This window comes from Tribolium castaneum, chromosome 4 (genome assembly GCF_031307605.1).
Source record: "Tribolium castaneum strain GA2 chromosome 4, icTriCast1.1, whole genome shotgun sequence".
Lineage (NCBI taxonomy): Eukaryota > Metazoa > Arthropoda > Insecta > Coleoptera > Tenebrionidae > Tribolium > Tribolium castaneum.
The window spans coordinates 9,175,813-9,203,812 of record NC_087397.1 but is presented as its reverse complement, the minus strand read 5'-3'; the positions used below and the strand labels follow the sequence as shown (position 1 = coordinate 9,203,812).

Sequence of the window (28,000 nt, the reverse complement as noted above, 5' to 3'; positions counted from 1 at the left end):
TCAGTTTTTTGGTATATTATTTTTAGAAGTCTTGAAAATGACTTACTTATGATACTGTACTTTTTTCATGAACGTTGGATTTTTCCATGTAAACACTAATAATCCGTTATAACTCGGTTACAAATATTTCAAACGAGATAAAATCTAGTCGGTGAGGTATTGATTTTGCGTAAACGATTTAATTTGTTATTTTTCATAAAAATTGAGTTTCAAATTTGTGCCCAGTCTTAAGTGTTGGGCAAAAGTTATGTTTTTGTAAAAAACGATACATAATAGTGTAAAATTTTATTTCAAAAATATATAAATATCCTAACTTTACCGTACGCTAAATTACCACAACATTGACTCAATTTCAACGTTACTTAGGTCATAAACACGGGCATTGTTTGGTAAAACAAGGCCTCTAACCCACCATCATACCCGATCTACCAGTTTATAGTTCTGTCGGAAACTATTAGTCATTGCATACGTTTCATTACTGTATGCATTTGTGGGAGTCCTCCTTTGGAAACTTTGTACAGAACTGACCCCAGTCTTTGGTTCGGCGCTAATTTTTTTGGCATCTTCTTTGATTTCTTGATTATGTTTGTAAATTCTTGTACACATCAAGATAGTACTTAGCAGTACTAGAAACTCCACTAGTACTGCTACTAGACCTATCCCTAGGAAAACTAGATAGTGCTGGCGGTACCATTGTTGAAGCCCATCATTGCAACCCTATAAAAATTTACAAATAAATTATAAAAAAATAATTGTAATAGAACAATGACTTACTTCTAAATGTCGGTAGCCTTCGTGTCTGTTGGGTTCGAGTGCTTGGCACAACGTCAGATTTATGGGTTTTGGGTCCAAATAAGCTTTCGAATCGTCACAGTTTTCCAACTTGCAACAACTTCGAGGAATTGCAAGATTTGCTCCTAAACCTTGCAAACGCCACAGTGAAGTATCATATTCGTTGGCAGATTCAACTCCGCAACAATTAAACTACAAGAAGAAGTTTAGTTTTATGACAACACTAGTTTCTAATATCTTTTCCTATTACCAAGTGATAATTTATATTAATTTTGTTTTCTGCTTACTCACTGATAACTAAAATATATGTCACATTTGTTTATCACATCAATTTTTTTTTATTTATTCACCAAAAATTTTGAAAACTTGTTTCTGGTGTTTAGTTTGGCAATCGTTGTTTTTGTGGTAAATTAATTGTTAAACATTTTATTTGCTTTAAAATACCGACAAGTGAATGTAGATTAAGCCCAAACAGCTGTTGTTTTGTTTGTGGTAAAATTATAATAATAAAACCTGAGAAACATAAGCGATCAAAAGGTAAACGTTTTCATCAAGATTTGAAGTCTTATGAAAAAAAAATATACTAAAATTTTTAGAATAAAAATATGTTAGCCCTTTATCGAAAAAAAATCTGTCATTTTTAATTTTTCAAAATTTTTGAATCAACCCTTATTGTGGTGTTTTTGGCATTCGTTATTGACGTGATTAACAAGTTGTTAAATATTTTATTTGCTTCAAAAATTTTCATCAAGTGAATGTAAATTAAGCTCAAACAACTTTTCCTATGTTTGTGTTCAAATTATCCCAACAAATCTTAGAAAGCTTAAGCGATGAACGTGGTGAATTTTTCTAACAATATTTAAAAGTTATATAAAGAGAGTTATACTAGTCTAGATTAAGATAAACTGACTCTAATGACACAAAAGAAGCAGCGTGTAACATTTTTAATGTTGCAAAAATTATTAAAAACTGATACTTTACAATGAATATTTTAAAAACTTGATGTCCTATTTTTTTTCTTAAATGTCTTACCAGAGTTTGCGCTAGATCGATAGCTGCCGTGAACTGAACTTGTTCAACATTGCCGTAATTTCTTTGTAAACTTTTGGTTAAGTCTTCGGGATCCACTTCCAAACCCAGACAATTAGGCCAAGCCCAAGCTATTGCATAAACGGCGCATTCACCCACAAGGACAATCATTATGATCAGGAAGTACTAAAATTTTCATTTCGAGGTATTTTGTTGCTTAATCGAATTTATTACCGATGTCAGTAGGTAGTAGTTGTTCATGCAAGAGGCCCAACATCCTAAAATACCCGTCGATGTCAGAACTAAACCTACGGCGGCTAAACCAATTCCTACGTAATAAAGAAAAGGTTGAGGCATGTTTGATAGTGGGCCCGGGGTTAACAACCGAGAGAGCAGGATTTTTTCCTGGTCTGATAAAACCAGCATTCCTCCGGTGATCAGCAGAAAGCCACAAGCCTGTGGAAAAATTATTACACTTTTCGCCAACGTTATTTGGTATTTGGAATGAACGGAGCTACGATATAATTAAACGTGTCTTTTTTAATTGAGGTTAACCAAAGGAAATTGTTAATAAGACACGAGATTAACGTAAGGCTTTCGTCTTAAATACTTTATTTAGAAAGTGACGATGGAAATTATTTTTTATTTGGCAGGTGCATCAGCATCTGTGGCCACATTTTTTTAATCCTAAAATTAAAAAAAATTAAAAACTGTTTGTTGTTTAATTTTTAGTCCCTGACAGGATAAATCCACTGATTTTAAATTCAAAATTTAAAAATAAAATTTAAAATTCTATGTTGAGCATTTTTTATTGTTAAATAATTGTTTATTAAAAAAAATAAAACGCTAGCAGTTATTACACTGATGCTATGTGTTGAATGATTGGTTGTCTTTGATTTTATTTATTATTTTAAAATTATCTATATGGTTTCATCTTGATTTATGAAAAACAATTCTTACATTTATAAATCTTTAATAGAAATTGATACAACAATGATAACAGTGATAACAATCTAACATTGAAAACAAGTAGATATTCACAAACAAAATACTACTACAAATTTTCAGATTATCAAACATTTCTCAATGAGTATCATTATCTATTATAAAATAAAAAATAACAATATTGTTAAATTGAATTTTTTGCTTCTAACCGAATAAATAATGTACCAACGTTAAGAATATATAGAATCACTAATCACTAGACTTTTTCTATATAAAAAGAAATTCTATTAAATTTTATTGAAATTATTGAAACAATTCTCTATTGGAGTAGCATATAGTACAGTTATTTAAAAAATCAATCCTTAACGTTTCCACTGTTCTACATAAAAAAATCAATAATTCTAGTGAATTATAAATAAATAGCTGGTTAGTTACCGGTCTATCTATTTAATTAAATGTATTTATACTTATAAATATAAAATAAAAAATATTGTATGTTACTTACCAGCAGCAGAAAGTTGCAGATGGCTAAAATAGCCTTACTGCCAAGGAGCGAGAACACAGCCATTATTTGTTAAATTTTGTCACCTAACACACGCCGCATGTTCGATGGAAAGAAAACTCAGCCATTATTATCCTTGCCACTAATTCACATATTAGTCATAGACACAGTTGTTGGTACGTGCACAGAATCCCAACAAAATGATGGATAAAATACCTAACAAAAGTAGATTAAAATCGGGCAGGAAGGAAACAGCAATTAGCAGAGCATAAAGAAGTGGGGTTGCAGTTCATGCATGGAAAACATGGTCGGTGATGAAAGTTAGAATGCTTTGAACATCGGACGACCATCAACCTCAATCCTGAATTTTTGTTTCACAACCATGCTAAATTTCAAACAGACAAATAGCCGTAATTAGCAATTTCCTGAAGAAATGTTCACATTTTACTTTGCGAGAGCATAAAAATGTGGGTAATTTAGTTCTTCGTGGATAAAAAGTTGATTATAACGCGGTGGTATGTACCTACAGGATGTAGGGTTGGTTGATTCTGCTCTGTCGTTGAAAACTTTTAATTATTTCGGAGCGATTTAAACTGCGATCAACGACTGGACTAAACAATGAATAGATACCTCAACGGATTTAATTACAAGTTTACCAAAAATAAGTGGCAATTGCAATTAAAACTTTAATTCTTTGCGTGACCTGCTAAAATCCGAATGGTAAGGTAATCAGATAAGATCAAGTCTATAATTTAGGTAGGTAATGTGCGCACAAAAGTCGGACGTTCTCATTTATTTGAGAAACTCGGTAATTTTCTGCAATTTAAATCTGATGTTGTAGTTTCATACATACATACAACTTCAGTTCAAATAACATTTATTACAGCATGTATTTGTATTTCTGTGTAAAATAAATCGATATTAAACTTGTTTATCAATTGAGATATTTATGGAGAATATTGAGAATTTATGGAGAAATATAACTTAAGATATAAAATCACAAGATTTTCTGAACCCAAAAAATACTCATAAAAACTGACTAAAATTTTCATAAAAAACATGAGAAAAAGTTGTTTAGAACTTAAAATTTGCGCTTTGTCTCGTATTTTTCGAAACGCTGCAAATACGGTTAAAGGTACAAGAAAAATGTTAGGAAGATATGTAGAGAATTAAATTCTCTTTAATAAAGTAAGAAATGTTTCTTAGTTTTTTTAATAGTTGAGGATAGCAGTTATTTTCAGACAGTAGATTTCATTTGTTCATAATTTTAGTTTTTATAATAATTATTATACTCGTAAAAATATGTATAAAAATTTTTATAATAAGCAGAACCGCCACAAGAGGTGTTTTCGCCTGCGTGCAAATTTAAAATTGCCGTCTCTTGTACCTTTAGTTATTTTATTCGTTATCTGCTTATAAAGAGTATATACCCACTAAATTTTTTTAAGTTAGGAAGTAATATAGATGTAAAGTAAAAGTGATTAACGAATTACTGACAAGTTTCAATAAATACAGAAACAAATAAATATTTATTATAAAAATGTATGTTTGTCACAAAACAACTAAATAATTTTTTAAACAGAACTTTTCTAGATTTCAAATTTGCAAACTATACTGTAATTTTATACTCAAACAATTTAATAGCTCATATTCTATTTCAATAACAGATAAATTCTTTATACTAGATAGATCTGCTTATATTACAAACGTATGTTCAATTTTTAATGTGATTATTGTTGCAGTATTTGAGAAAATAGAAATTAAATTATTTATAAAAAATATTCCAAAATATTATGGGGTTTTTGTAAAATATTTTTTGCAAATAAATTTTTGAAGCTTACATTTAAAGAAATCATTATCGTAAATTAAACTCCTAGTTAATTAGTGTGATTAATTAGAGAATGTAATATTGTTAATATTATTAATGTTAACAGTGTTTTTGTAAACAAGTACCTTAATATGAAAATGATTAAGAAATTGATATGGTCGTGATTATTAAAAAATTATAATCGAACTCGGTTATAACGAATCCGGCTTTTGTTAGCATATAACGAACAGCATTTTACCGAATTAATTTTTTAAATAAGATTGATAAAATTGTAAAATAATGATTAGATCTTTTATTGAAAAAAAATACAATAATTATTATTTTTTTTACATGAATAATTTATAACAGCTAATTTTAAGAAAAAATGCGGCGTTGGAGTTTTTATAATTTAGAAATAACTAATATATTGTTTTTAGACAAAAAAGGGTTCTACGACTCGGTTATATCATACGCACGTTCGTTCTAGCTTATCAAAAATGTTATTTTTTTTCTAGAACTTCTTTCGATATTGTAAAAATTTTGAAAATGGAATTTTGTACCTTTCTTAATAAAATAGATGAATACTTCATTTCCTATATCCATTTTAAACTTTAGAACTCATTTGGCTTAAAAATTAATTCATAAAACAAGGTTTAATTAAAACTAACAAATTCTGAAGTTTTTTGGATGTTCGTTATAAGCGAGTTTTACTGTAATTATCAAAAAAAAAATGTTTGTGTATATCTAATTGCCTAGTCTGAAACAAATTAATCTTTAGATGAAGCGAGTATGTTTGGTTGTCTATAGTAAAACCAGTAAAACAATTTTTATAAAAATCTCTGATCTGTTGGGACTCTTAATGTATGCTACATGAATCAAATTAATAAATATCAACGCAGATTTTCGATAATTGTATTAAAAAAAACTGGTAATAGTTTTAAAAATTACTACATTATTGTTCCGGTCAAGTCATTAATGACTCAAAAAAGTGCTGGTAGCGCCATCGCACTGAAGAAAGTTCAATTATTAGATACAGACTCGAAGTCGTTAGAGTAGGTTATTTATTAAATTACAATTAAATGGAAAAGCCTTCAAAAGGAAATTTAAAAGTTCCGGGGACTATTATAAATAGTCAAAATGCTCAGCTACTAACTTCGTCTGGAATTCATTCTTTGGACTCTATATTGGGTGAGTAATTTTTAAGGTTATATGTCCTTGTTCTTGGTAAAACGGTTTTTCCATAATTACAGGAGGCGGTTTGCCCGTGGGGACCGTCAGTATTATAGGTAAGCCGGTTTTTGTTCTTTTAGTTGTGTAACAGTAAATGATTTTTTGTGTTTTATCTAGAGGAAGATATTTACGGTTCCCATGCAAAAATCATGTTGGACTATTTCCTCGCTGAGGGAATCGTCAGCAAACATTCTACACTAGTCGCCAGTTTTGATACAAACCCTTATGACATAGTGAGTATTTTAGAAATCGGTTTAATTAGGTACACCAAATGACTTTCTATTTAAAGATCAAAAACCTTCCTGCTGTGATTACTAATGATCCTGAGGAGTGTCCAATTCGTTCCGAAACCTCAAGTGAGAAAATGAAAATAGCATTCAGATATCAGAACTTGCCAACAGCGGAAAAAGAGTCTTATAGCATAGGTCACAATTTTGATTTGTCCAAATCTATGTCACTTGAAGACATAGAAAATTCCGACATTTGTTACTGGAATGGACAGAGGAAGGAAACTGGTAACAGCATGTTTGCGAATCCTGCCTATAACGAATTACTGAAAGCTGTGAAAGAGAAAATCAAAGAAGGGAAATTCTTTTTAAAAGATAATCCCCCTAATAGGACCATCCTTCGAATAGGCATCCACTCTCTGGGGTCCCCCATGTGGTTGCCCCACAAGAATTCATTCCACTTAATGAATGAAAGCCGCGATTTGGATATGTTTATATTTTGTCTTAGAGCTCTGGTGAGATCTGCTTTTGCTGTGGCTGTGATAACGATACCAACACATCTATATCATGAAGTAATTTTCTTTATTTATTTGCTCATCAGTTGGTATTTTAATGTACTAAACATTTTCAGAACTCTCTCGACAGGTGCATTCACTCCAGTGACATTGCAATGAGACTACAAACGTTCTCTGGAACGGAATTAGAAAATAATTTTAGCCTGTCTGATTATCACGGTTTCTTTCATTTGACTAAATTAGCAGCGATCAATTCGTTTGCGTCAAAACATCCAGGATCAGTTGAATATGTGTTCAAGTTGAGGAGGAAAAAGTTTCATATAGAAAAACTACATTTGCCTCCAGGTAATTTTACTTTAATTTACTTTTTATTTATTTTTATAACTTGAGTTTTATTGTTTTTTTTTCAGATGTGCAGGAGGTTCACGAAAAAAATGCTACTCCATCCATGGGGTGTGGAAGTAGCACGAAACACCTTTTAGAGTTTTAATTCATTGAACGGTACCTTTGATTGATTACCAGTTATTTATTTCAGAGTATTATATTTTTCACGTTTTTATGTCCATAATGATCAGTGATGTGATATAATTACTGTAGTGATAAATAAAGTACATGTTTTCGTATTCTATTTTTGGATAACAATAAGGATCAAATGACAGGATTCGTGAGAAGTTACTAATGCCTTAAGGGAATTTGCAAGCTTAAAATATTTTATCAACAATATTGCTTGACAATTAAAAACAAGTTCCCTTATTATCATTTTCTACATAATTAGCTATCACCAACACGCATGGACTTTGATCTCGTTTATGCATGACGCATATCATTCAAGTTTTCACATGACGCATTCGACATTTTAAATAAAAAAATATGTTTTTTTGTCTCTTATCTCTCAAACAGGAATAAATAATGCCGAGTCACTATTTACAGATAAATGATAATTGTAATAAGCCTATACACATGTTTTTGACTGAATTTGTTTTCATATGCTTGCTGAGGAAACAAATTTTGAAATTATTTTATAGAGCCAATTGGAGATTTTTTTCCAAAATACAACTTTTACAAAAAAAATATATGACAATAACAACAGGCTAATTACTATGATAACGATAACATACCTAAATATATGTTATAATCGCCGTAAAATTTCGCAAAGATAACAAGTTAACCCGCATAGCGGCAATTAATAATACCACAGTGTATTAACTGTTGCCTACGCAATATTTTATTAAGAATAATACACACTGTTCAGAAATGGTTGTTCATGAAGTCACCCATAAAATTTAAGCGTAATATGCCGCTTAATTTAAATTGTGAATGTTGACAAAATGACAGATCAGTTACAATAATGCAAAAAGGGTTTGAATCTAAAAACGAAACAATACACAACAAAATACTCAGAATTACAAAATACAAATCAAAACAAACTCTACAGCTGACGAGAAATGCTAAAAATAAATAAATAAAAACCAATTCAAAAATTTTACAGAGACGACAATAATTTTAATTAATTAGTTTACCGATAATCTTATTTTTTTTTGCTGATTACGCTGCGATATGGTTTTACATTATTAATAATCCCGGTAATATTTTAACATAATCGGAAGTACTTCAAAAAATTTCAAAAAATATTATTTATAACAAATGCGTTATACCAAAACTTATAAAGCAAGCAAAAAAAACAAAAATTACGACATAATTTGCATAAAATAATATATTAAATAATTTAGTGTTTTAATTTTTTATCAGAAAAAAATGTAAAATAAAAAAATATCCGTAAATATTTGAAATATTTTGATTACTTGAAGTAGGCTACAAAGTGTGCAGCCCTGTAAGTTTAGTTGCATAACAGTAAAGAATTTTTTTAAATAAGTACATTTTAAAAATTGTGATTTCAACATACACAACTTTGCATTAATTTAGCCGATTTTGTATCTCTTATTCTTATAATAACTGAAATCCCAATGGTGGAGCTCGAAAAACGGACACCCCCTATACCATGCCATCACTTGAATTTATAATAAAAGTAGGCGGTTTTTTTCTTGGAGATTGATTAACAAGTGCAAACTGAGGGAAAAATGTATTCTAAATAATATTATCCTTCAAAATTTTATTATTTTTATTTGACTCTGCAGCTTTATTTATAATGATAATCAGCGATATCTAATTACTAATTAAAAATCCAAATGATCTCATGGTACTTTTTTGGGCTCATTATTTTATACAAATAAATAAAAAGTTACAGACTACAGTAACTACGTAGAGAAAATGGCAACAGCGTACTTATATATTTTTTGGGGTCAAATAAGTCATAAATAAGATTATTTTTCTCTTTTATAGCGACAAAATATTAGAACACAATATAAACGACCTTGCTCTACAATTTTTTCGTTTGTTTTTTAGGACGGTCCTGTCCATTAAAACTGTTTTGAATACAATAAATTTTAAAATGAAATTATAGAACCAAAATGAATTGGTGCATACTTTGAAAACTTTGAAATAATGTTGAAATACCAAAATGCAGCATTCGTTTTGTTAATAAAAGTTAGAGCAGTGCAATCTTTCTGAAGCCGCCTCTGGAGTGGTTCGTGTGCCAATCGTGTAATGTCGTGAAGACGCGCACGCGACGATCTAGTCGGCACCCATCATCATTTCGCATGTGACAGGTGGCTGCACTGGCACGCCATTCGTTGTAAAATGGCCGCGGTGTGTGTGTTAAACTCGAGAGTGAAAGTGTGTTTGTGTTTCGTATTGAAATAAACTGTTGTGAAACACTGAGAAACAATTGTTTTAAAAGCGATTGTGTCGAAAGAGATTGTCTGTGAAGTTTTGGTCGTCGGTGCGTCGGTTACAACAAGCCCCGAGTCAAAAGAGCCCAACTTGGCTCCAGTCGCAGTGTTTATAACCTCAACGCCACTTAAACTGGACTTTTCGAGTCCTCAAAGAGTAAACAAACAAAGTTTCATTCATCAGTTTGGGGAACGGAGCACCGGGAGGAAACGCCATGCGTTCCAAAACAACCTGTTAAAAAAGTCCACTGAACTTTGTGTTTACATCCTGACGGAGAGCCCCTCGCCGCTGCGCTGCCTCCAGCGAGTCAAAGGGGCCCCGAGATGCACACCTATGTCCCTTACGTGTTAAAATGCACATGGATACAACGCAAAACATCAGTTAACCTTCAGCACTCAATTGAGAAGGCAAGCTGTACCTAAACACTGATTGACACGTCTGGAGATACAAATTTGAAGGTCGTTTATCTAAATAAAATGTGTTTTGCCATCGTGCAGTTGGGTGCGAGACTGTTTTGAACTACCCGCGTCAAGTCATGGTCGGTTCAGGAGTGTGAAATTATTTATTTACAAGTGCGATGTAAAAACGGACACGCAGATCGACACACTGGATCAAGCCAGCTCTGGTCCAGGGGGTTGCCACGACGGTGGAGGGACAGTCCCCCCCGTCGTCCCACAGCCCCCGGGACTGTCGCCCTTTCCTCACGAAATCAACACTCCCAAGCGACAAGCTGTGGTAGAAAGGTGGGCTATTTCTAATATTTATTTGGGTACCTTTTTAGAGCGCAACGGAAACCCTTTGGGGATATAAATAGAAAGGACGGCGTTTGGGGACTATATCGAAACTTTCGAAAGAGTGACATGCTCTGAAAGCGAGCTGCTAAAGTGTCTTGGCAAGGATGTGGCCAATAATTGAGCAGTTTACAAACATAAATAGAAGTGATAAGATAAAGAAGGAAAAACGATCACGAGCAAACTTAAAGCAAAAGCAAACTTACCCATTTTTACAATAATAAAGTGGATACCCAAATTTTACAATTTGTAGCGAAAAAAAAATATACAAGTCACTATCTACTTGCATTTTTTTGGAAATTTTATAATTTCTGCCAGTGTACGATATATGATTTCAAAAGTTTCGGACCATCTCCTTGGTAGAGAAAAATGCTTTTTTTTGCATGTGTAGTTCTTCAAAGTTATATTTTGAGTCTTATTGTTTATTTGAGTTATTGGCGGTTCAGACCATGTATTTCTTTTAAAATTAAAAAAATTCGTATCTTAAAAGTTTCACTACACAAACACGACTTACGCAAGAACTGCAATTTTCTCAGTTTTTTTGCCAAGACCAAAGATTCGTTAGAATCCACATTCATTGCAAAAAAATGAAGTTTTTAGCTCTATCCGGAAAGAAAGTATTATCAGGTGAACCCAAAATTTTCTCAATTTTTTTAAAGTTGTTATTAGCTGTTTCAAAACTATACCGGGTGCTCAAAACTGACGCACCAACTTAATGGTTGTGGTAGAGAATTGCTTACATACAGGGTCACTCAAAAGTGCCGTACAATCTCTTGGGTGCTGATGAAGGACATCAAAGTGAATAAAAGTTTCTATGACAAAAAATTGTTGAGCATTTTTTCACGAGATATTGCTCTTCAAATTTAAATTTTTAAGTTAAGATCATATTTTTTGACTTTAGTCAGCGGAAACGACAGCTCTTGCAACATTAAAAACAAATACTTGTTGAATAAAAAACATCAATTAATGTCCAATGATGTGCATAACAATTAAAAAACATGTAAATTCGACATCCTAGGAAACAAAAGAGCGACAATCGATATCGTTTACCGTAGCTAAGAAAATCAAATTTAAAAAAAAACATAAAAAAAGTTGCTTGAAAAGAAAATCTGACTTCATTTTCGTGCTTAACTTAACATCTTTTATCACCGTACGAGAGTTTGTCTTACACTTTTGAATCATCTTGTATAAAGTTAAAAACAAAATAAGTTTGTAGCTCGAGATTTTTTTGATTATGACTTATGAGGAATTTTTTCAAAAATTTTTCCGTAATCTGCAACTTAGTTATTTTTAAAATTTTGAAACTGATATTGAGAGATTGGAAGACTGGAAGCCTGGGAAACAAAAAAATTGTAGATGTAAAATTAAGAAACTATTAAATTGAAAATTTGATATACTATTTTTTTAAGCAAAATAAGTATTCAAACCTATTATCTTTTACTTCAAACCACCCTAATTTTTCTAATTTTAATGATATGAAAAAAAGTTAAAAGAATATTTTTTTGTAAAATTTTGCGCTTTACAGTTTTTATATTGAACTATTTTCTTACCTAATCTCTCCCTATCTTTTAACCTCATTACGAGGGTTGAAAAACCAATGTCTTTGGTTTAATGTCTTTTACTTCTATAATATACTTTATTTAAAAAATTCAACCCCCAAATTTTGGTTTCAATGATTGTTTGAGTGGACGATATTATTTTCCTCAAGCTTTTGAATTAAAAGATTATGTATGAGAGTAAGAAAACATAATATTGCGGAGAGCACGTGAACTGTAGATTTATCGAAGATGTAAAGAACAATTTATTTGGACGTCATGATATTCCCTTTAACAAAGTAGTAGTGAATTCAACAATAAAATTTAGTTTAGAAAAAAAATGCGTATGTTGTATTCACAAATATTTATTACATTAAAAAGTGGAATAATTTTTTCTTATATTTTTATACTACTGCATAATTTACCATATACAGGGTCTCGCGAGGTAGTGCACTTATTTTAACCATAAATTAAGGATTGGAAATGAACTGACCGATTTTTTTTTTCTAAAACCGTTTTATTATAAAAATTATTGGCCCCAAAAGTTACCTCAATAGTTTTCGAATAATAAAATTAATAGTGTCATAAGTGTGTTACCTAACGTTCAGCAAAATAATCTCTTTACCGTATGTTTAATACAGAAGATCTAAGAACTCTAGTTCCGTATTAATATGAATTTAAAAAAATAGAACACAGGATTAATGTAGTGTTACTTTTGTGTATTTTCTTGCTTAAAAATGATTAATCGCACTGCTTGAATCTTAAAAACTCCTTCAGTACGTCCTGTCTATGTCGAGAAGGTTCCCATCCACTAAAGTGATGTAATCTTTATAATTTGTATACAAATAAACGAAAGTGTTAAACTTCATTAAAAATGTATTGGCAGTAAAAGTAAAAACCTAACAGAGTTCACTATTGAGTTAATACATTCTCACGTTGTTTGAAAAAGTTTAATTAAAATAATATTATAATTAAACGCCAACTCTTCTATAAAACCAAGGGATAATCCGTAATATGTTTAGTTTTGTTCCAATTATGTATAATTAATACAAAATGATTTAATACGACTTTCGAATTGTTTATTTTTTAACATCCGTAATGTTGACAGTATCAAATGGTTTAATTTATTGAACAGTTTTGCGCGATCTTACTAGAGGTTATCATGAACACTCTAATTACAAACCTATTTGCGACAAAAACCGTTTCTTATATTTCGGAAGGAGCAATACCGGAACAATTTTTGGGCAATAAATTTCCTAATTAGTGTTTACGACTGACAAAATGTTGACAAACATAAGTAAATTATAATTAGTAAGTTGGAATGGAAGATTTCAGTCACAGTATTCTGGCATATAAGAGTTTGTTGATAGATTAATGTTTCAAGTTCACCGCCCAAAAATTTTCGATTTTTTTTTCTACCTATAGGATTAGAATTAAAATTAGAGTCTTGTCTAACTGTGTTAATACGGTTAATTACTTTATTTACATCTACATTTTCCACTTCATTTTTAACCACGTTATACGTAATAACTAATCTGATAAATTAATGAAGAAAAACAAACAAAATTGAACTTCATTTATTTAGGAAAATCAGTTTTATATTTTTTATCTTCATTTATTTATCAATCAGATTTATACATTAACTGTTTCGTAAGAGAAGGAAAGGAGCTGCTTATAATAATGAATATATTTATTTAAAGCAAGATTGTTTTCGAGAATTTTGGGTTGCGCTAGTTACGTATCCGTACATTAAAATTTCGTAGAACTGTTCAAGTAAACAACAAAGTAGAATTTGACACAGTACTTTAGCCGCATTCTTGCCAATCAAATTACAAACTTTGTATTTTGTTTGTTGGTCACTTGTAAAAATTTAACAAATTGGATAATATTAATATTAATTACCTTGATAAGATAAACATAATATGATGATAGCAATTTATGATTAGTTTGGACATTGTGGAATGATGTGAAATTACTGTCTACAATTTAAATTATTTATTTGATTTTTATTAAATGTTTAGAGATTGTGTATTAACTTTCCACTTGGAAATACAATTGGGAAACTAGGAAATAAGTTATTTTTAAATTCATCTTTATTCATTATTACTCCCAAGAACAAAATTTACATGTTGGTTTTACCTAGAACATTATTTACAATGTGCATAGAGAACACACTTAATTGTTTTAATAAGGTTATCGATCTTTGTGTAAATATGAGAATATCAACTACTTTGACCAACACAAACTCCCATTATTCCACCACTAATTAGATGAATTAACAATTATTTTTTAATAAATTATCAGTCATGTTACAATTTGAAATGATCGCAACATTTGGTGGCAACAAGTATACTTTCCACTAATGACAAAATATTTACAGTTTCGACGTGATAAAGACGTATAAATATTATTTAAACACGAATTTTTATCTCCCGTTTAACGAATATTTTTCTTTAAGGCATAAAATTAATTGTAATTATCGCGTGTTACATAATTAGGTTAAATAATAATACAGGTTGCAATATTCTTGAAAATGTTACTATTCTCTCAAATGATGGTGCCATCGGTTTTTTGAACTTGAATGAACCCATAACTTTGCTCATGGAACAATTGGGCGAAACAATAATAAATAATTCATAAATTTTTCCGAGCATACGTCCACTATTTCCTTTAATTGCGGAATTATTTGTCGCTTGTTTATTCAGTCAACACCGAGAATTTTTCCGTTTCAGACTTCGAAGAAGAATCGAAAATTATCGAAGAAGACAGAACGACTGCATGCCGCGTTTCGACCAGTCCTTTACCGGTCTCTGCGAGCAAAATCTTCAAGACACCCTGCAGCTGAAGCAGCGCTATTTGGACGCCAAAGCGAAAAGAGTACCGAAAAGTAAAGACAAAAAGCAGCAAGAATCGATTCAAAGCAGCGTGCACGTGGTAAGTTGTTCTTCCTTGACCAATAGACGAAAAAATCGAATCCTTTGGCTTGGGTTTGGCATGATCATTGATGTCATGTCCAAGTGGAATGTCGTCACCGGAAATGAACAATTTAAATGATTCGTGTTTAAGCGTTACCATGCAGAAATCATTAATTAACCTTGAACTGCAGTTTTAAACGAATTTGTTTTTACAGTTTTTCAGTCAATTTTGCGGTTTAAAACAGTTTTGCATTAATAATAATAATTTCTAAAATAACTTTTAATTGCAGTTTCAACTCTCGTTTTCACTACTTGAATCTGTTGAAAGCTCAGTGCTTTTTAAATTACGGAATAAAAAAGTAGTTTCCGCAAAAATTCCATTACACAGTTTTGACAAAAAGATTTCTATATTTTTTTAGGAAAATGGCAACAAATAAACATGAAAGATGCAAAAAATTGAAAATGAAAAAAAATGCATATGAAAAAGAGGACAAAAAAGTTGTTATACAAAAGTATTATACAATAATAAACAAAACAAAAAACAAAGTGATGTGAAAATCATTTAAATAAGAGATTGTGTTTGATAGAATATTGTGAAAAAAATGGCAAAACATAAAAATGTGAGAAATTATATAAAAACTAGTTTCTATAGAAAGTCCAAAAACTCCATTACACAATTTTTGACAAAAAGATTGCTGTATTTTTTGTAATAAAAAATAAAAAAGATAGTATATTTACATTTGAAAAAGATAACAAAAAATCGTACTACGAAGATATTAAAAAAATAGTGACACAAAACAAGAAAACAAAGTGATTCATGATAGAAAATCGTGGGAAAAATAACACACAAAAGGCAAAACAGATAGAGGAACACAAATAAATTTGTACTAAATTGTGTCAATTTGCGATTTTAAAACAGTTTTATATGAAAAAAAGATAATTCATCAAATAACTTTTAGTTTTAGTTTCAAAAATTTTTGTCGTTTTGACTATGTTTATCCATCTGTTGAAAGCTCAGTGTTTTTTAAGTTATGACATAAAAAGTAGTTTCTACAAAGGTCTCTTTACAAAGTTTTAATAAATATCTATATTTTTTAAGAACAACAAATAAACAGTAAAGATGCAAAAAATGAATGAAAACATACTTAAATGTGAAAAAGAGAACAAAAAAACTGCTATAGGATAATATTAAAAAATAATAAAACAAAACAAAAAAACAAGGTGATTTGAAAATCATATACGTAAAAAACTGTATTTGATAGAAATTTTTCGAAAAAAAAAATAGAAAAAGGCAAAACGTTAAAAATGTGAGAAAAGATATGATTGAAAATAAAACATAAAAGGGTTCAAAAGAGTTGGCCAGAATATTAAAAAAAGCATAAAATACAAATAAAATTGTACTAAAATTTTATTTAAAAAAATTGAATCTAAATAAGAGAAAGACGAAAGTCTTTGTCATGTTCAAAATTTTCAACATTACGTTTGGCTGCCACTTGGCTGTCCATCATTTTCAAAGGGGTATTAACCTTATGGAATGATTCATATTTTGATCACGATAACGTCGTCGTTTAATTTTAATTCTCACATGGCTTGCCTTTCTGTGATGTTGAATCAAGGTAACCGCAACATCCTGGAAACCCAGCAAAAGTATCGTCCAGGTAATTAAGCGCAGGTTACGGAACTTTTTTATTGGATTCTCAGTGAGACGTAACAATTTTGAAGTTATCTAAAAAAAGGCGCCAACGCTCGGTCAACTTCCGTCGAGCGTTGGAATGTTCCTCTTTATCGACGTCTTACCGGATATTGTGAGACGTGAATGGTATTCCCAGAGTTGTGTCAAGAATAATGTTTTAAGTAACATTGCTGTTTGTTTATATATTATTTCATCCTCACCGAAGTAGGGAAAAAACAAAGGAGATAAGATAGAGGAGAAGCTTGTAATTCTGACTTCATTTCGTAAATGAAACTGAATGATCCGGAGGAAATGACAGTCTGCCTATACCTGAGCTTTTGTTAGGATAGTATAGGACAAAACTTAGCCACTTTTGTGCGAAAGCTTCGTTAAATTTCGAACTAATATTAACCAACGTTCAAACTTTGAGCGAGTGCAGACATGAGGGATGTAAATTTCACCCTGCTCTGATATTGAAGGCGAATGTCGATATTCTGCGGAGTAAAACAAGTCTCTCGACTGGACATCGACTGCATCGTGCTTTATTGGATATTGGCGTTTCATGCAGGGGAATTGAGGAAAAGCAATTCCATCCCATGCCGGACATGAGCTCGATATGTTCATCCAATGGGTTTCTCTCGTTCGAATATTATCAATAAAAAAATTGGGCGTTTTCAAATTGGAAAATCGCACCTGGGATTAAAATTTAATCCGTTCGAAATTAAACCCAAATAAATTTCATCGTGATCTCGCAATTTCTTGAACATTTGAACCATCTTTCCTAATTTATCTATAGCGTGTATACAAATTAGCGCATAGGCTCTCTGGTACAGTCGAACAAAGTGAAAATGACGTCTCAATAACCAGCCTCTGCTGTGGATGCCCGACCCTTCTAGCCACAAGCAGGCGGTATAGTATATTATATTTTTAATGAAAAATTTAGCAAACCAATTTTTAAAGTAAATTATTCATTTAAAAACAAGTCATTACTAACTTTATAGTGTTTTGAATATTTTTTTATAAAATTAATTAATATAATTTTTGGACGAAATAGGCTTTCTTTATTTTAAACTTGATTTTATGTAAAACAATAATATATTTTAAATAATTTATAAAAATTAATAACTTATCTATTTTATTTTTGAAATTTTGTAAATGCAATTATTCAGTAACAACTCAAAATTTTTTTAGGTTTGACATCGAGACAAATTAGATTATCTTATATTATTATTTGAAATTATAATTTGCAAACGTTGATGAATAAGGATTAACATAAAAAATTGTTGACTCTATGGTTGTTAAATTTTTCATTAAAATAGTTTACATTTTCGTTTAACCTGTCGTCAATGCAAAATAATTGGCAATTTAATTCGAATTAGTTTAATTTCGAATTAAATTTTAATTGAGCTTTCTGTAAAGTGGCTCCTAAAGGAAATTATCAACAGCAGGGACTGGTTCATTGAGGCGTCATTTTCACTTTGTTCGACTGTACGTTATAGGAAGGGTTTCAGGAAATCTCTAAAAAATGTAATAAATAATCCATCGTCTTTTGCAAATTTAAAGGGCGTTGACTTAAAATCAATTTATAGATTGCATAATCATTTAGGTGACCTTTCGTACCGAGTATTTTCACGTGAGGTGAAACTTCTGAATGTGGAATTCTAGTATGTCGACCTCTGAATCACTTTTGTAAATAAAATACACGCGAATTTTATGATGCTCGATTTATCAGCAGTTCTAATGCATTTCGTAAACTAATGACGCTTTTTTATGTAAATAATAACATGTGTTGTGAAAGTAAAAGTATTGGTTCCAACCAAAAAACTTTGTTACAGAAACAATATGAGAACTATAATTTGTCAATCAACTTTGAGAAATCGGCATCTTCACAATATAATACATACTACAATTGAAGCAAAGTTCGTAGGTCGTGTCATGACCCCATCCTATTAATTGTATGCTAAATTGTCTACCGGAGGTAAAAAAATGGGTGCGGTTTTCAATAATTAACAATCGTAAAGTTATTTGTATTTTACGGTTATTGAGCAATGAAGTTGTTTGGATTACCGAAGTTTCACTTTATTGTAATTTATTGAATACAATGATCATTTACCACCGTTTGTGTGGTCTGAAACAAGTGTCAATCATAAAGTAAAACTTTCTAATTAAATTCCAAATTTTCACTTTGGCAATAAACCAAAAGAACATTTTTTCCAAGCGGAACTGGGAGGGTTTTGCGAAATTGTCGTTGGCATAGGCCAAATGTCCGATGTGTCGTCCGGTTGGCATAAGCGAGCTTGCAAGTGCATCGCATTCCAAACCCTCCTGCCCTTCTCTTGTCGTCCAGTCCGCCAGAGATCACGCAATGCAGCTCGAAATGAAAGTAATACTCATTTACAATATCCATTCTACCTGCCTTAGATTTCTTGCATGCAAAATAACAGTATTTTGAAGTCGAGCGATCGCCGGCCGTTTATTGATTGAAGGAGTTTCAGGGTCGAACGAAACATCTCGACAGTCATTATAGACCCACCGAAATCAGCAAATAGTTTTCCCCTACAGTTCAGCACCTGAACGAACGAACGGATGTCTCTATGCTGAGGACGACTGACCTCCGACGGTGTTATGACCCAAGATTACGTAAATGTTACTCGTCATGTACTGAAAATCTAATTCCATGAAGAAAAATTTCGTTTTGTTCTTTAATAATAACGGTTTAATTCTGTTATTATTGACTTCATTATTTTATAATTGGACATTAGCCATTGTTATCAATTATGCTAATTAGATGGAAAAAATCACACTGTGCTACGTACGAGCAAGAAGTTGTGGTTTGCCAATTAGTGCATTGAAAGTATAATTATTATAAATTTTAATTCATTTAACCTTGAAGTATATTTTTAAAAATGTCACCAAGGTATCCTCACCATGACTCTACATATGTTTGTAGATTACAGCGCAGTTGAAACTCTAGCACAAGTTTCCACAATTACCATTCAGAAACGCCTTATTGTTAATAAATACAGTAGATTTACTTGTTATCCTTCGATCCATACAATATTTTCTAAAGTTTAAAATGATAGTAAAACCATCTTCGTATGAGTGGGCTATTTATGTTGTTTATGTCTCTGAAGTGATAGAAAATAATGTAAATATCTTGTCAAAACCTACAGAAATATCAAATCGTCGAATGGTGAAAATTAATTTTTTAAAATACATTATTATAATTGAAAAAGTGTAATACAAATGAAATGTTTTCATACGGTATTCGTACGCACAGAAAAATCAATTAAATTTACCTTGACAGCATGTAGCGGTTTTGTTAATTAAAAAAGTTGCAAATAAAACGACTGTGAATAAGCACTTATTACGTATTATTATTATTCAATTACAATTAATAACAATGATGGGTAATGATCGGTAATATGTGCTACTGTGAAGCAAATTATGTTCCTTTATTCTATAGAAAGGTGTGTTAAATCTTTCTTCTTAATGACGGACGGGACACAAAAATGCCCCCACATTTTTATTGTTGAATTCCAACAATTATTTTTGCCGTGAAAGATGGAACTTGTTGAAACTACGAAACCGAAGAACAAGGCTTTTTGTGTACTTATGACGGACGGGACAAAAATATCTCCTGTATGAAAACAACTCCAAAGAATTTATTTAGACGGGTTTTAATTATTAAAGACTTTAACAATATCAAAATTAGAAATTAAAAATTATTGGTATTGTTTCACGACATAAAAAGTAGGAGCAACATTTGCAGCTTTTATAAAATTGTAAACATATGTTTGCAATAACGGACGGGACAGCAAAAGTTACGAAGATATTACTAATCAAATTACTTACCGATTTCGATTTTCTAAACTACCACAAATTAGAAAAACACTTCAAAAATTATTATACAGTTGCAGAATGTCAGCTGTTAACAGTATTTTATGTTATCACCTACAAGACAATGAATTATTTCAAATTAAACGATTATCCTTTCCAATTTTAAATCTACAACAAAAAAATCTTTTGTCGCAAAATACATTAAAATACATTAAATACAAACAGAATCGTGTATTTTGAAAGAAACTTTACACACTAAAATTATTTTGCAGATTTCGGTGTCAGGTTGTACCTATATTTGAAAATAAAATTTTTATAGAGGTATATCGGGGGTATATAAAGTTCACTAGCATTTGTGTTGGTAATACATAGTTAATTTAAAATTGTCACCAGCTCCAGTTCGTTGTCTCTTGTGTATCTTCAGACAACAGAGCGTGAAAATTTAACCATTTGTTAACGTAACAGGAACTAAACATTTTAATTTTAACGGTAACTTGAACAGTTAATACAGCTTTTCATTGCAGAGCAATTTTTTTTCAAAATCGACTATGCATATTGACTTTCTTGTTAAACTAATCGTTACTTTTGTCAAGTACCGTGAAAGCAGTTGTAAAATAATTTCTCCGAGTGAGTCAAATTTGCACTTTTTTCTCGATCACTCGTGTTTCCCTACATTTCTTTCACCGCTTTTAATTCTAAGTAAAAGTGAGTCGCCACCAACGATAAAAATCCATTTATTTTCAGTGTCGTCGTTTCAGCTGACGTAAAAACCAGTTTCTTGACACAAAGGCACATTTGAATAAAAATGCATCTTTAAAATTTTGCATAACAAAACGAACTGTTAAAAAATAACATGATTGCTGATCAAATTTATTGTTTCCTTTGTTAGCGTCACGTGTATAGACAGAGACTTTGTAATTAACTGTTTATTGTTGTGTTAGTCTATTGTTGACCTAAATTTATTCATGTATAAAGTGTCTTCACAGATTTTCAGACAGATAACGGGGGTGGAGGAAGTCGTCCGTTTTTTCTCTACTTCATTGGGTTCGTAGGCGCGATGATTAACCCCTGATTATTACTACAAGAGCTTCAGTTTTTCCCCTTAATTAATCGGGGAGTGATCGATTGGTTCATTTGTAAACTTCTAACGAGTGTTCGCGTTTTCTTGGCTGTGGTGGCGCAAGGTTCACGGCGCAAATTACGAACACATCGGGTAGAGAGCAGAAGAAGGGCGCTGTTTATTGTAGTTTACGACAGAGCGGCGTGTGACGATCTCAGTTTACAGATTACAACAGTGCACCTGCATTGCGAGCTCATAAACTCCTCTGCGCTGTTGCCAACTGTAACACAGGCCAGATAAAAGTCGCTTCGACCCGGCCCTGTCTTCTCTCTCCCACTTGAACGCCATCATTTCGCCGCGGAAATAGCGAACACTATTCGTGTGTTCTTGTCAATGCTCCATTTGAACACCGCCGGAATACGAAATCCGAAATTGTATGCTTTTCGGAGAATAGAAAAAAGTTGATTTGCTCGGATTCGAAAGGATAATACAATGGGATTCGCTGAACTGTGTATTGCAACAGTTTTGTATAATAAATAGAAATGAGTTTTTGCGTTTCTGTCACGTATACACGTTATTATCCTCCACCATTAACATTGTTCTGCATATCTTACCAGTAAAGCTGTCTCTATAACTTCAAAGTTAACTCCGGAGTTAAAATTAATGACTGGTCTCAGTGGCCCATTGTGCAGGGTGAGTGGCTATTTCTGCATACGTGCTGGTGTCTGAGATCCCCGATTGTCGCGCACAAGATTAAAACTTTTTTGTGGTTGCAGAAGTTGTCGCTTTTTTAAATTTCCACTTGTAAACTGATGCAAGAAATTCACATTCTGTTTAATTCATAACAATCGCAAACACAGACAAGGAAGGACAAGTTTTACGTAAATTAGTGCTTACGTTAGTTTTCTTGAATCTAAAGTTGTTTGTGTAGTTGTGTAATTTTCTTCGAACGCAAAATCGATTTAAAAGTATGTTTTTCTACCTACTATTGCTTCTTTATTAAAGTGATAAACTCTGCTAAAATTCCTGCTAGACGATTGAAACGCATCAAAATTAAAAGTGAAATAAAAATTATCTGAAATAGAATTTTCATTCCAAACGGATATTAATTGAAATTTATTTACCAAAAGCGCTCAAATAGAAAATTTGAAATCTGTTGGGGGTGGGGGCAGTTAATAAAAAGCATAATGGCATCCGGTGCACTGACCATTGTCACCTAGCTATAAACTGACCTAGTGAAGGTCCGACTTAATTACAATTTGTTTAAAAGGGACTTGTTTTTCTGCAGTGGATTGGCTGAATTGTTCAGAGAAACCAGTTACTCAGCTAATTTGTTGTACTATTAATTAATGAGTGTTTTTTACCATGAAAATAATTTTATGAGATAAAAACAAACAACACACAGAATTTTCGGCCACAGAGATAATCTGCCACCAAAATTTTGACTTGTTAATTTCCGTTTAACTAAAAAACGGGCTTTACTTTGTTTAATCAACACGTGATGAAAGTGTCTTTCCCTTCGCTTTCGGTTGCTTGGAAAATACTCAGAATTAATGAGTAAAAAATGACTTTCATTAGTTGCTGACCAATCTAAATAAGGCATAACTGCAAACAGCAAGAATGTAGATGTAAATGGGTCATTTAATTAAATTTTTTATTTCAACAACCGGTGCAAAGTTGGTGAAAACTATTGACAAGACTATACTTATAACTAGAGACAGGATCTTAGGAAACTTCCCTAAATGCAACTTATAAGTTTTTTTTTAAACGCTAAATAAAGTTTTGTTAAAGATGTAAATGTTTGACTTTTTTTTATTTTCTTAAATTTGGTAAAATGACGTGTATTCTTAAGTACGGTTCATTTTTTTAAATAATCAACTATCAGTGTCAAAATTCTGATAAAGACCAGACTGTCTCACCCTTAAAGTTCATGCCCAACTAATTTTAAAAATTTAAAATAACTTGGTGTGTTGTAAGACAACATGAAAAATTTGGAGATTAAATTGAATTTGCTAATGAAAAAGTTTGTACTAACCTTTATTAAAAAAATTGTTATTTATGATAATGCCAACCTGACGGCTCTTAGACAGTTAACAAAAAAACTATTACAGTGGAATCTCCTATAAGCGGACACCGACGGTGACATGATTTTTGTTCGGTGAATCTGATTTAGTTTATTACTGAAATAAAACCTGCACCCGCTTATGTGATTCCCCGAATTTTCTGACGAATTGTCGTAATAATAACTATTTAATAACACACACGCGTATGACGTGGTGTCCATTTAAAGGACAGATTTTATTTTCAAAATCCGAATTGCATTGTCCGCGTCCGTTTATGAGAGAGTCCGCTTAACAGAGAAACAATACTATTAAAAACACATTGGCTTAAAGCGGGGACAACAATAATATCCGTTTGTCAAATGGGTCCGCTTATAGGAGGTTTTTACGTATATGTTTTAAACATCTTGAAGATGTGTTTAACCTTCCTAATTAAAAAAAAAGATATTTTCAAATTTTTTTATTAGTATGTATTTAAAAAATACATGAGATTTTTCAATCAAATAGTAGTTGTTTTTTGTTCCTCAGGTTTTTAGTCTTTTATTCTCTTTGGGTAGGTGTGCAGAACGCGAAATTAAAATTTAATTTCAAAACAGCAAATTTAGAACAATATTTAGTTAACTTTAAGTATAGCTGTTTTGTGAAATAGTAAATTTTAAGTTTGTTACAAAACATATTTCGTTTTATTTGTTTTTGTAATGTAATTTATTATTGGAATAAAAATTATGTTTTTATTTTTCTTGTTGAATAAAAAATATCCTAAATTACAAGATTTTAATACCTACTTTTTAACTTTCTAAAAATGGAGTCTCTACTTATAACTGTGGGAATTTTTTTTTTCTAAACAAAACTAAACTTCCAGACCACTAAATTTATATTTTCCACCCCAAGGAATCGTTCCTGGCAGATATCAAAATAAATAACAGTAGAACGTCCATTTGTTCAATTTTTCTACATTGTAGAAATTGAGCGAATCAGGAAATGAACGTGAACTAATTTTCGTAAAGATAAAAACGTTTGGTTGCCATTTGCTTCATATACGTTTTGCGGCAGTGAAATTGCCATGAATATCTCGCTCCACACGTCTCATACTTTGTCATATCTCATCATTTTGCAATCGAAACATAAACATTTTTTCGTTGCAGCAGCAGAAATTCTTGAAACGATCGGCGGAAGAGCACGATCCGGGAGGGTCATCTGAGAATTTCGAGCCACCGGTGAAACTCCAGTGCACAACACAGCAGCACGGTTCGCATCAGAACGAAGGTCTGACGAAGTTTTCGGTCGAAATCGTCCAGCAGCTCGAATTCACAACGTCGGCGGCCAATTCCCAGCCTCAGCAGATCTCCACCAACGTGACGGTGAAGGCGCACACCAACGCCTCGGTGAAGAGCGACGTCTCATCGCCCAAGTCGAATCCTTCGACGCCGGCGTCCAACCTCCAGCAGAAGTCCAACATCGGCCTCGACGTCGGCACTTTGGTCGAGTGCGTCAAGCAGGAGCCCGACAACGATTTCGCCGATTTAGACCAATGTGCGGCGGCGTTAGAGAAGGATGCGGCCGCCAACGGTGGCACCGGCTTTGGTGGTTTCTCCGACCTCATCGGCGAAGACACCAACGACGAGATCATCACGTCTGACGCCTTCAACGATCTCATCTCAGATATTAGCAACTATCCCGAGTTAATGAAAGACTTTGATTTCGAAGATAAATCCGAGGTTAACGCGAGTGTTAACGGTTTGAAAGTGGAAGACATTAAAGATCTGCAACAACCGGTGGCAGACAACGCGAAATCCACTCACAGTCCTTTAGTTTCCAATCAAAATAACTATTCCCCAGTCTTCGAAAACCAAGGAGGCATCAACAAAACCCGCATGCCTCCTTACACTAACATTGATTTCTGCAAGACTGAACTGAGTCCGGCCGCACAAACCCTCAAGCAAATGGCCGAACAACACCAACATAAAAATCAAATGGGGATGACTTTCAACCCCAACACCAGAGCGCCGAATTCCAGGTCACCTTACCCCGATTTCCAGTTCCAAGGTGACTATGGAAGCCCCAACTCGAACCCCAACTTCCATAAAAACAGTCCGAATTTCTCGCAACCTGACATGATCAAGCAGGAGATGATCTTCCAAGGGAACGATTTTGACATGAAGCGGAAAGGTGCAGGGATTTACAAACAGCAGCAATATTCCCCTTATAGCAGTCCCAGTGCGAGTAGTCACGGCAGTCCGGGTTATTTACCGAGAAGTGGTACCGGATCGACAAGTGGTGGCGCCTTCGGCGGCGGTACTCCCCCGAGACCGCCCTCGGGACCTGGTGGCAACAATTCGGGAACCACCTTGCAGATAAATCAAGCGCAACAACTCCATATAAGTCAGCAGAATCACGGACACGCCATTCAGGTGAGCTAATTTTCGTGCTGCGTTGGCGGAAATGTAACAACGTTGAATTATATAAAGTTTTGTCTTCCCCGGTCAGTGATGGGAAGTCAGTTGGCGCGCCCTGTGTTGTTGACCCTCGTGCAAATGACAACCGGATCAATATTTAATCAACAAGCGACACACTGATTGGCTTATGTTATTATGTATTAGGGATATACGCTCTTTATGTTGATTATGACTGTCTATTGTATTTCAAGTCTGTTCTTCATTTATCGACATTAATATGTATAACGTTGCAATAATTGACACATGCTCGATGCTATCCTTGGTTTTGTTGAGGTAGAACTATAGCGTTGACAATAGAACAATCGGCTTGCAAACTTTACGCAAAATTACCCGATAAACGCTCTTATGAAACGAATTATGTAAATATCTCATGATTATATCTTGTCTAAACTAAGGCAAATGTGAAGTAATACTTTTGAGCCGAGTAAAATTTTTTAAATGATTACAGCATACGGTTTAATTTTGGCGCAACTGACATACAATTTTATATGTCAAATACTAACCAGATATCGTATTCGGAAGTAAAGTTACCGTTGGGGGCGCCACTGAGCTAAGTCGAAAACAGTAACCTTAAATGGCGGGAGAATGTTTATTCGGATATTTTGAGCGTTGTACGAATTTTGAGGCTTCACAATTATTGTAATGCCTATGCGGAATGACTATCGTATCTTTGGTGGAAGAAACGAATGTTGACAAATTAGAGATGACGAGGAAAACACGAATAACGATGACTTTTTGGTTCACTTTCTTTATTGGAAAATTATTACAAAGACATTGAAAAGCCTACCTTTTGGCATAATTTACGTTTAAGTGTATTAGCAGTTGTTAATCTTAATTGTAGTTTTGTTGATTTATCGAAGTATTTCATGATTTTATCAGTGGAAAAATTCTAACCTAAAATTCACAAACTTCACTAATTTATTGGTTTCTTGAGCCCAACTTTGTGTTCGCTGTGATCCATTACTATAGTCTTTAATTAGACAACTGTTTGATAACACTTTGTAATGAAAATTTAAACCTTTTTGACTTTTTATCCACTTTCAAATTCCAACAATAAACACTTTATACCACGAAAAACAGCAGAACCAAAGTCAAAGCTAGTATTTACCACCACGTACTTTTAAAGTGATTCTCTCTAATGTAAGCAATTAACACTATACACGGAAAATTGTTAAACAATTTATTAGATGTCAATGGGCGTCTAGTTAATTTTATTTCCGAATAGATGCAGCAGAAAATCGTCAAAAAACTACTTTTGACATTTTTCAATCTAATTTCTGCCGTTAAATAACCGTCAACTACACAAAAACAGTAATGAATTTCAATTTTATAATTATTTATAATACGTAACCAGTACGTATTCGGGAGAATATCGCCAAAAAAATTGACTTAAAAGTCAAAATTTACTTTTTTTTACTTTTTTTTTCTTGTATCAGGAAATTTTGACAACTGATTTAAAGTAACTTTAAGCCTTGTTGAGTTTAATTCGTAGAATAAAATTTTGTATTCATCTCGTCTTTGTATAAATCGGTTCATTTATTCCACTTCGTGGATCCACTCCTGAAATGAAGCGTCCGATTTACACTCAAACTCGTCAAATAACTAACTATTGTGTAATTATTTTTTTAAAGACGTGTTTTCTTTAAAAAAAATCTAGTGATTTAAAAAACTAAGTTAAATCGCAAATGACAGATTATGTTTCATTTCAAAAAACTGCATTTAACGGTCAATATTGAACTTTACCAAACTTTATTATCGAATTTTTTTTTACAAAAAGGGAACAGTTTTTTAATTAGGATTAGTAAATGTGTAGTAATCAAAATAATAACATAAA

General features: G+C 32.3%; 3 protein-coding genes across 4 annotated transcripts in view; 2 read left to right on the top strand and 1 right to left on the bottom strand.

The window, feature by feature from the left end:
• Positions 1-270: 270 nt before the first annotated feature.
• On the bottom strand, positions 271-22,437 carry Tsp68C (Tetraspanin 68C). Its single transcript, XM_015985194.2, has 6 exons — positions 22,265-22,437; positions 3,272-3,484; positions 2,056-2,277; positions 1,825-2,007; positions 775-984; positions 271-717 (listed from the first exon to the last, which is right to left on the bottom strand). Exons 2-6 carry the CDS (start codon positions 3,332-3,334, stop codon positions 415-417), a joined length of 981 nt encoding a protein of 326 aa, XP_015840680.1. The 5' UTR covers positions 3,335-3,484; positions 22,265-22,437; the 3' UTR covers positions 271-414.
• On the top strand, positions 6,077-7,670 carry Elp4 (Elongator complex protein 4). The gene is made up of 6 exons (XM_008203112.3): positions 6,077-6,263; positions 6,326-6,361; positions 6,423-6,538; positions 6,595-7,104; positions 7,164-7,392; positions 7,458-7,670. The coding sequence occupies exons 1-6, from the start codon at positions 6,155-6,157 to the stop codon at positions 7,535-7,537; spliced, it is 1,080 nt and encodes a 359-aa protein (XP_008201334.1). The 5' UTR covers positions 6,077-6,154; the 3' UTR covers positions 7,538-7,670.
• Positions 9,685-28,000, top strand: part of LOC103315131 (neurogenic protein mastermind) — a 31,266-nt gene continuing 12,950 nt past the window's right edge. Inside the window, exons 1-3 of one of the 2 annotated variants that reach the window (XM_064356511.1) lie at positions 9,685-10,580; positions 14,896-15,097; positions 24,859-26,121. In XM_064356511.1, coding sequence (XP_064212581.1) covers positions 14,942-15,097; positions 24,859-26,121 — 1,419 coding nt within the window. In that variant the 5' untranslated portion in view covers positions 9,685-10,580; positions 14,896-14,941. Of the gene's footprint in view, positions 10,581-14,895; positions 15,098-24,855; positions 26,122-28,000 lie in introns of both variants that reach the window. The other variant, XM_008203038.3, reaches the window with a different exon arrangement.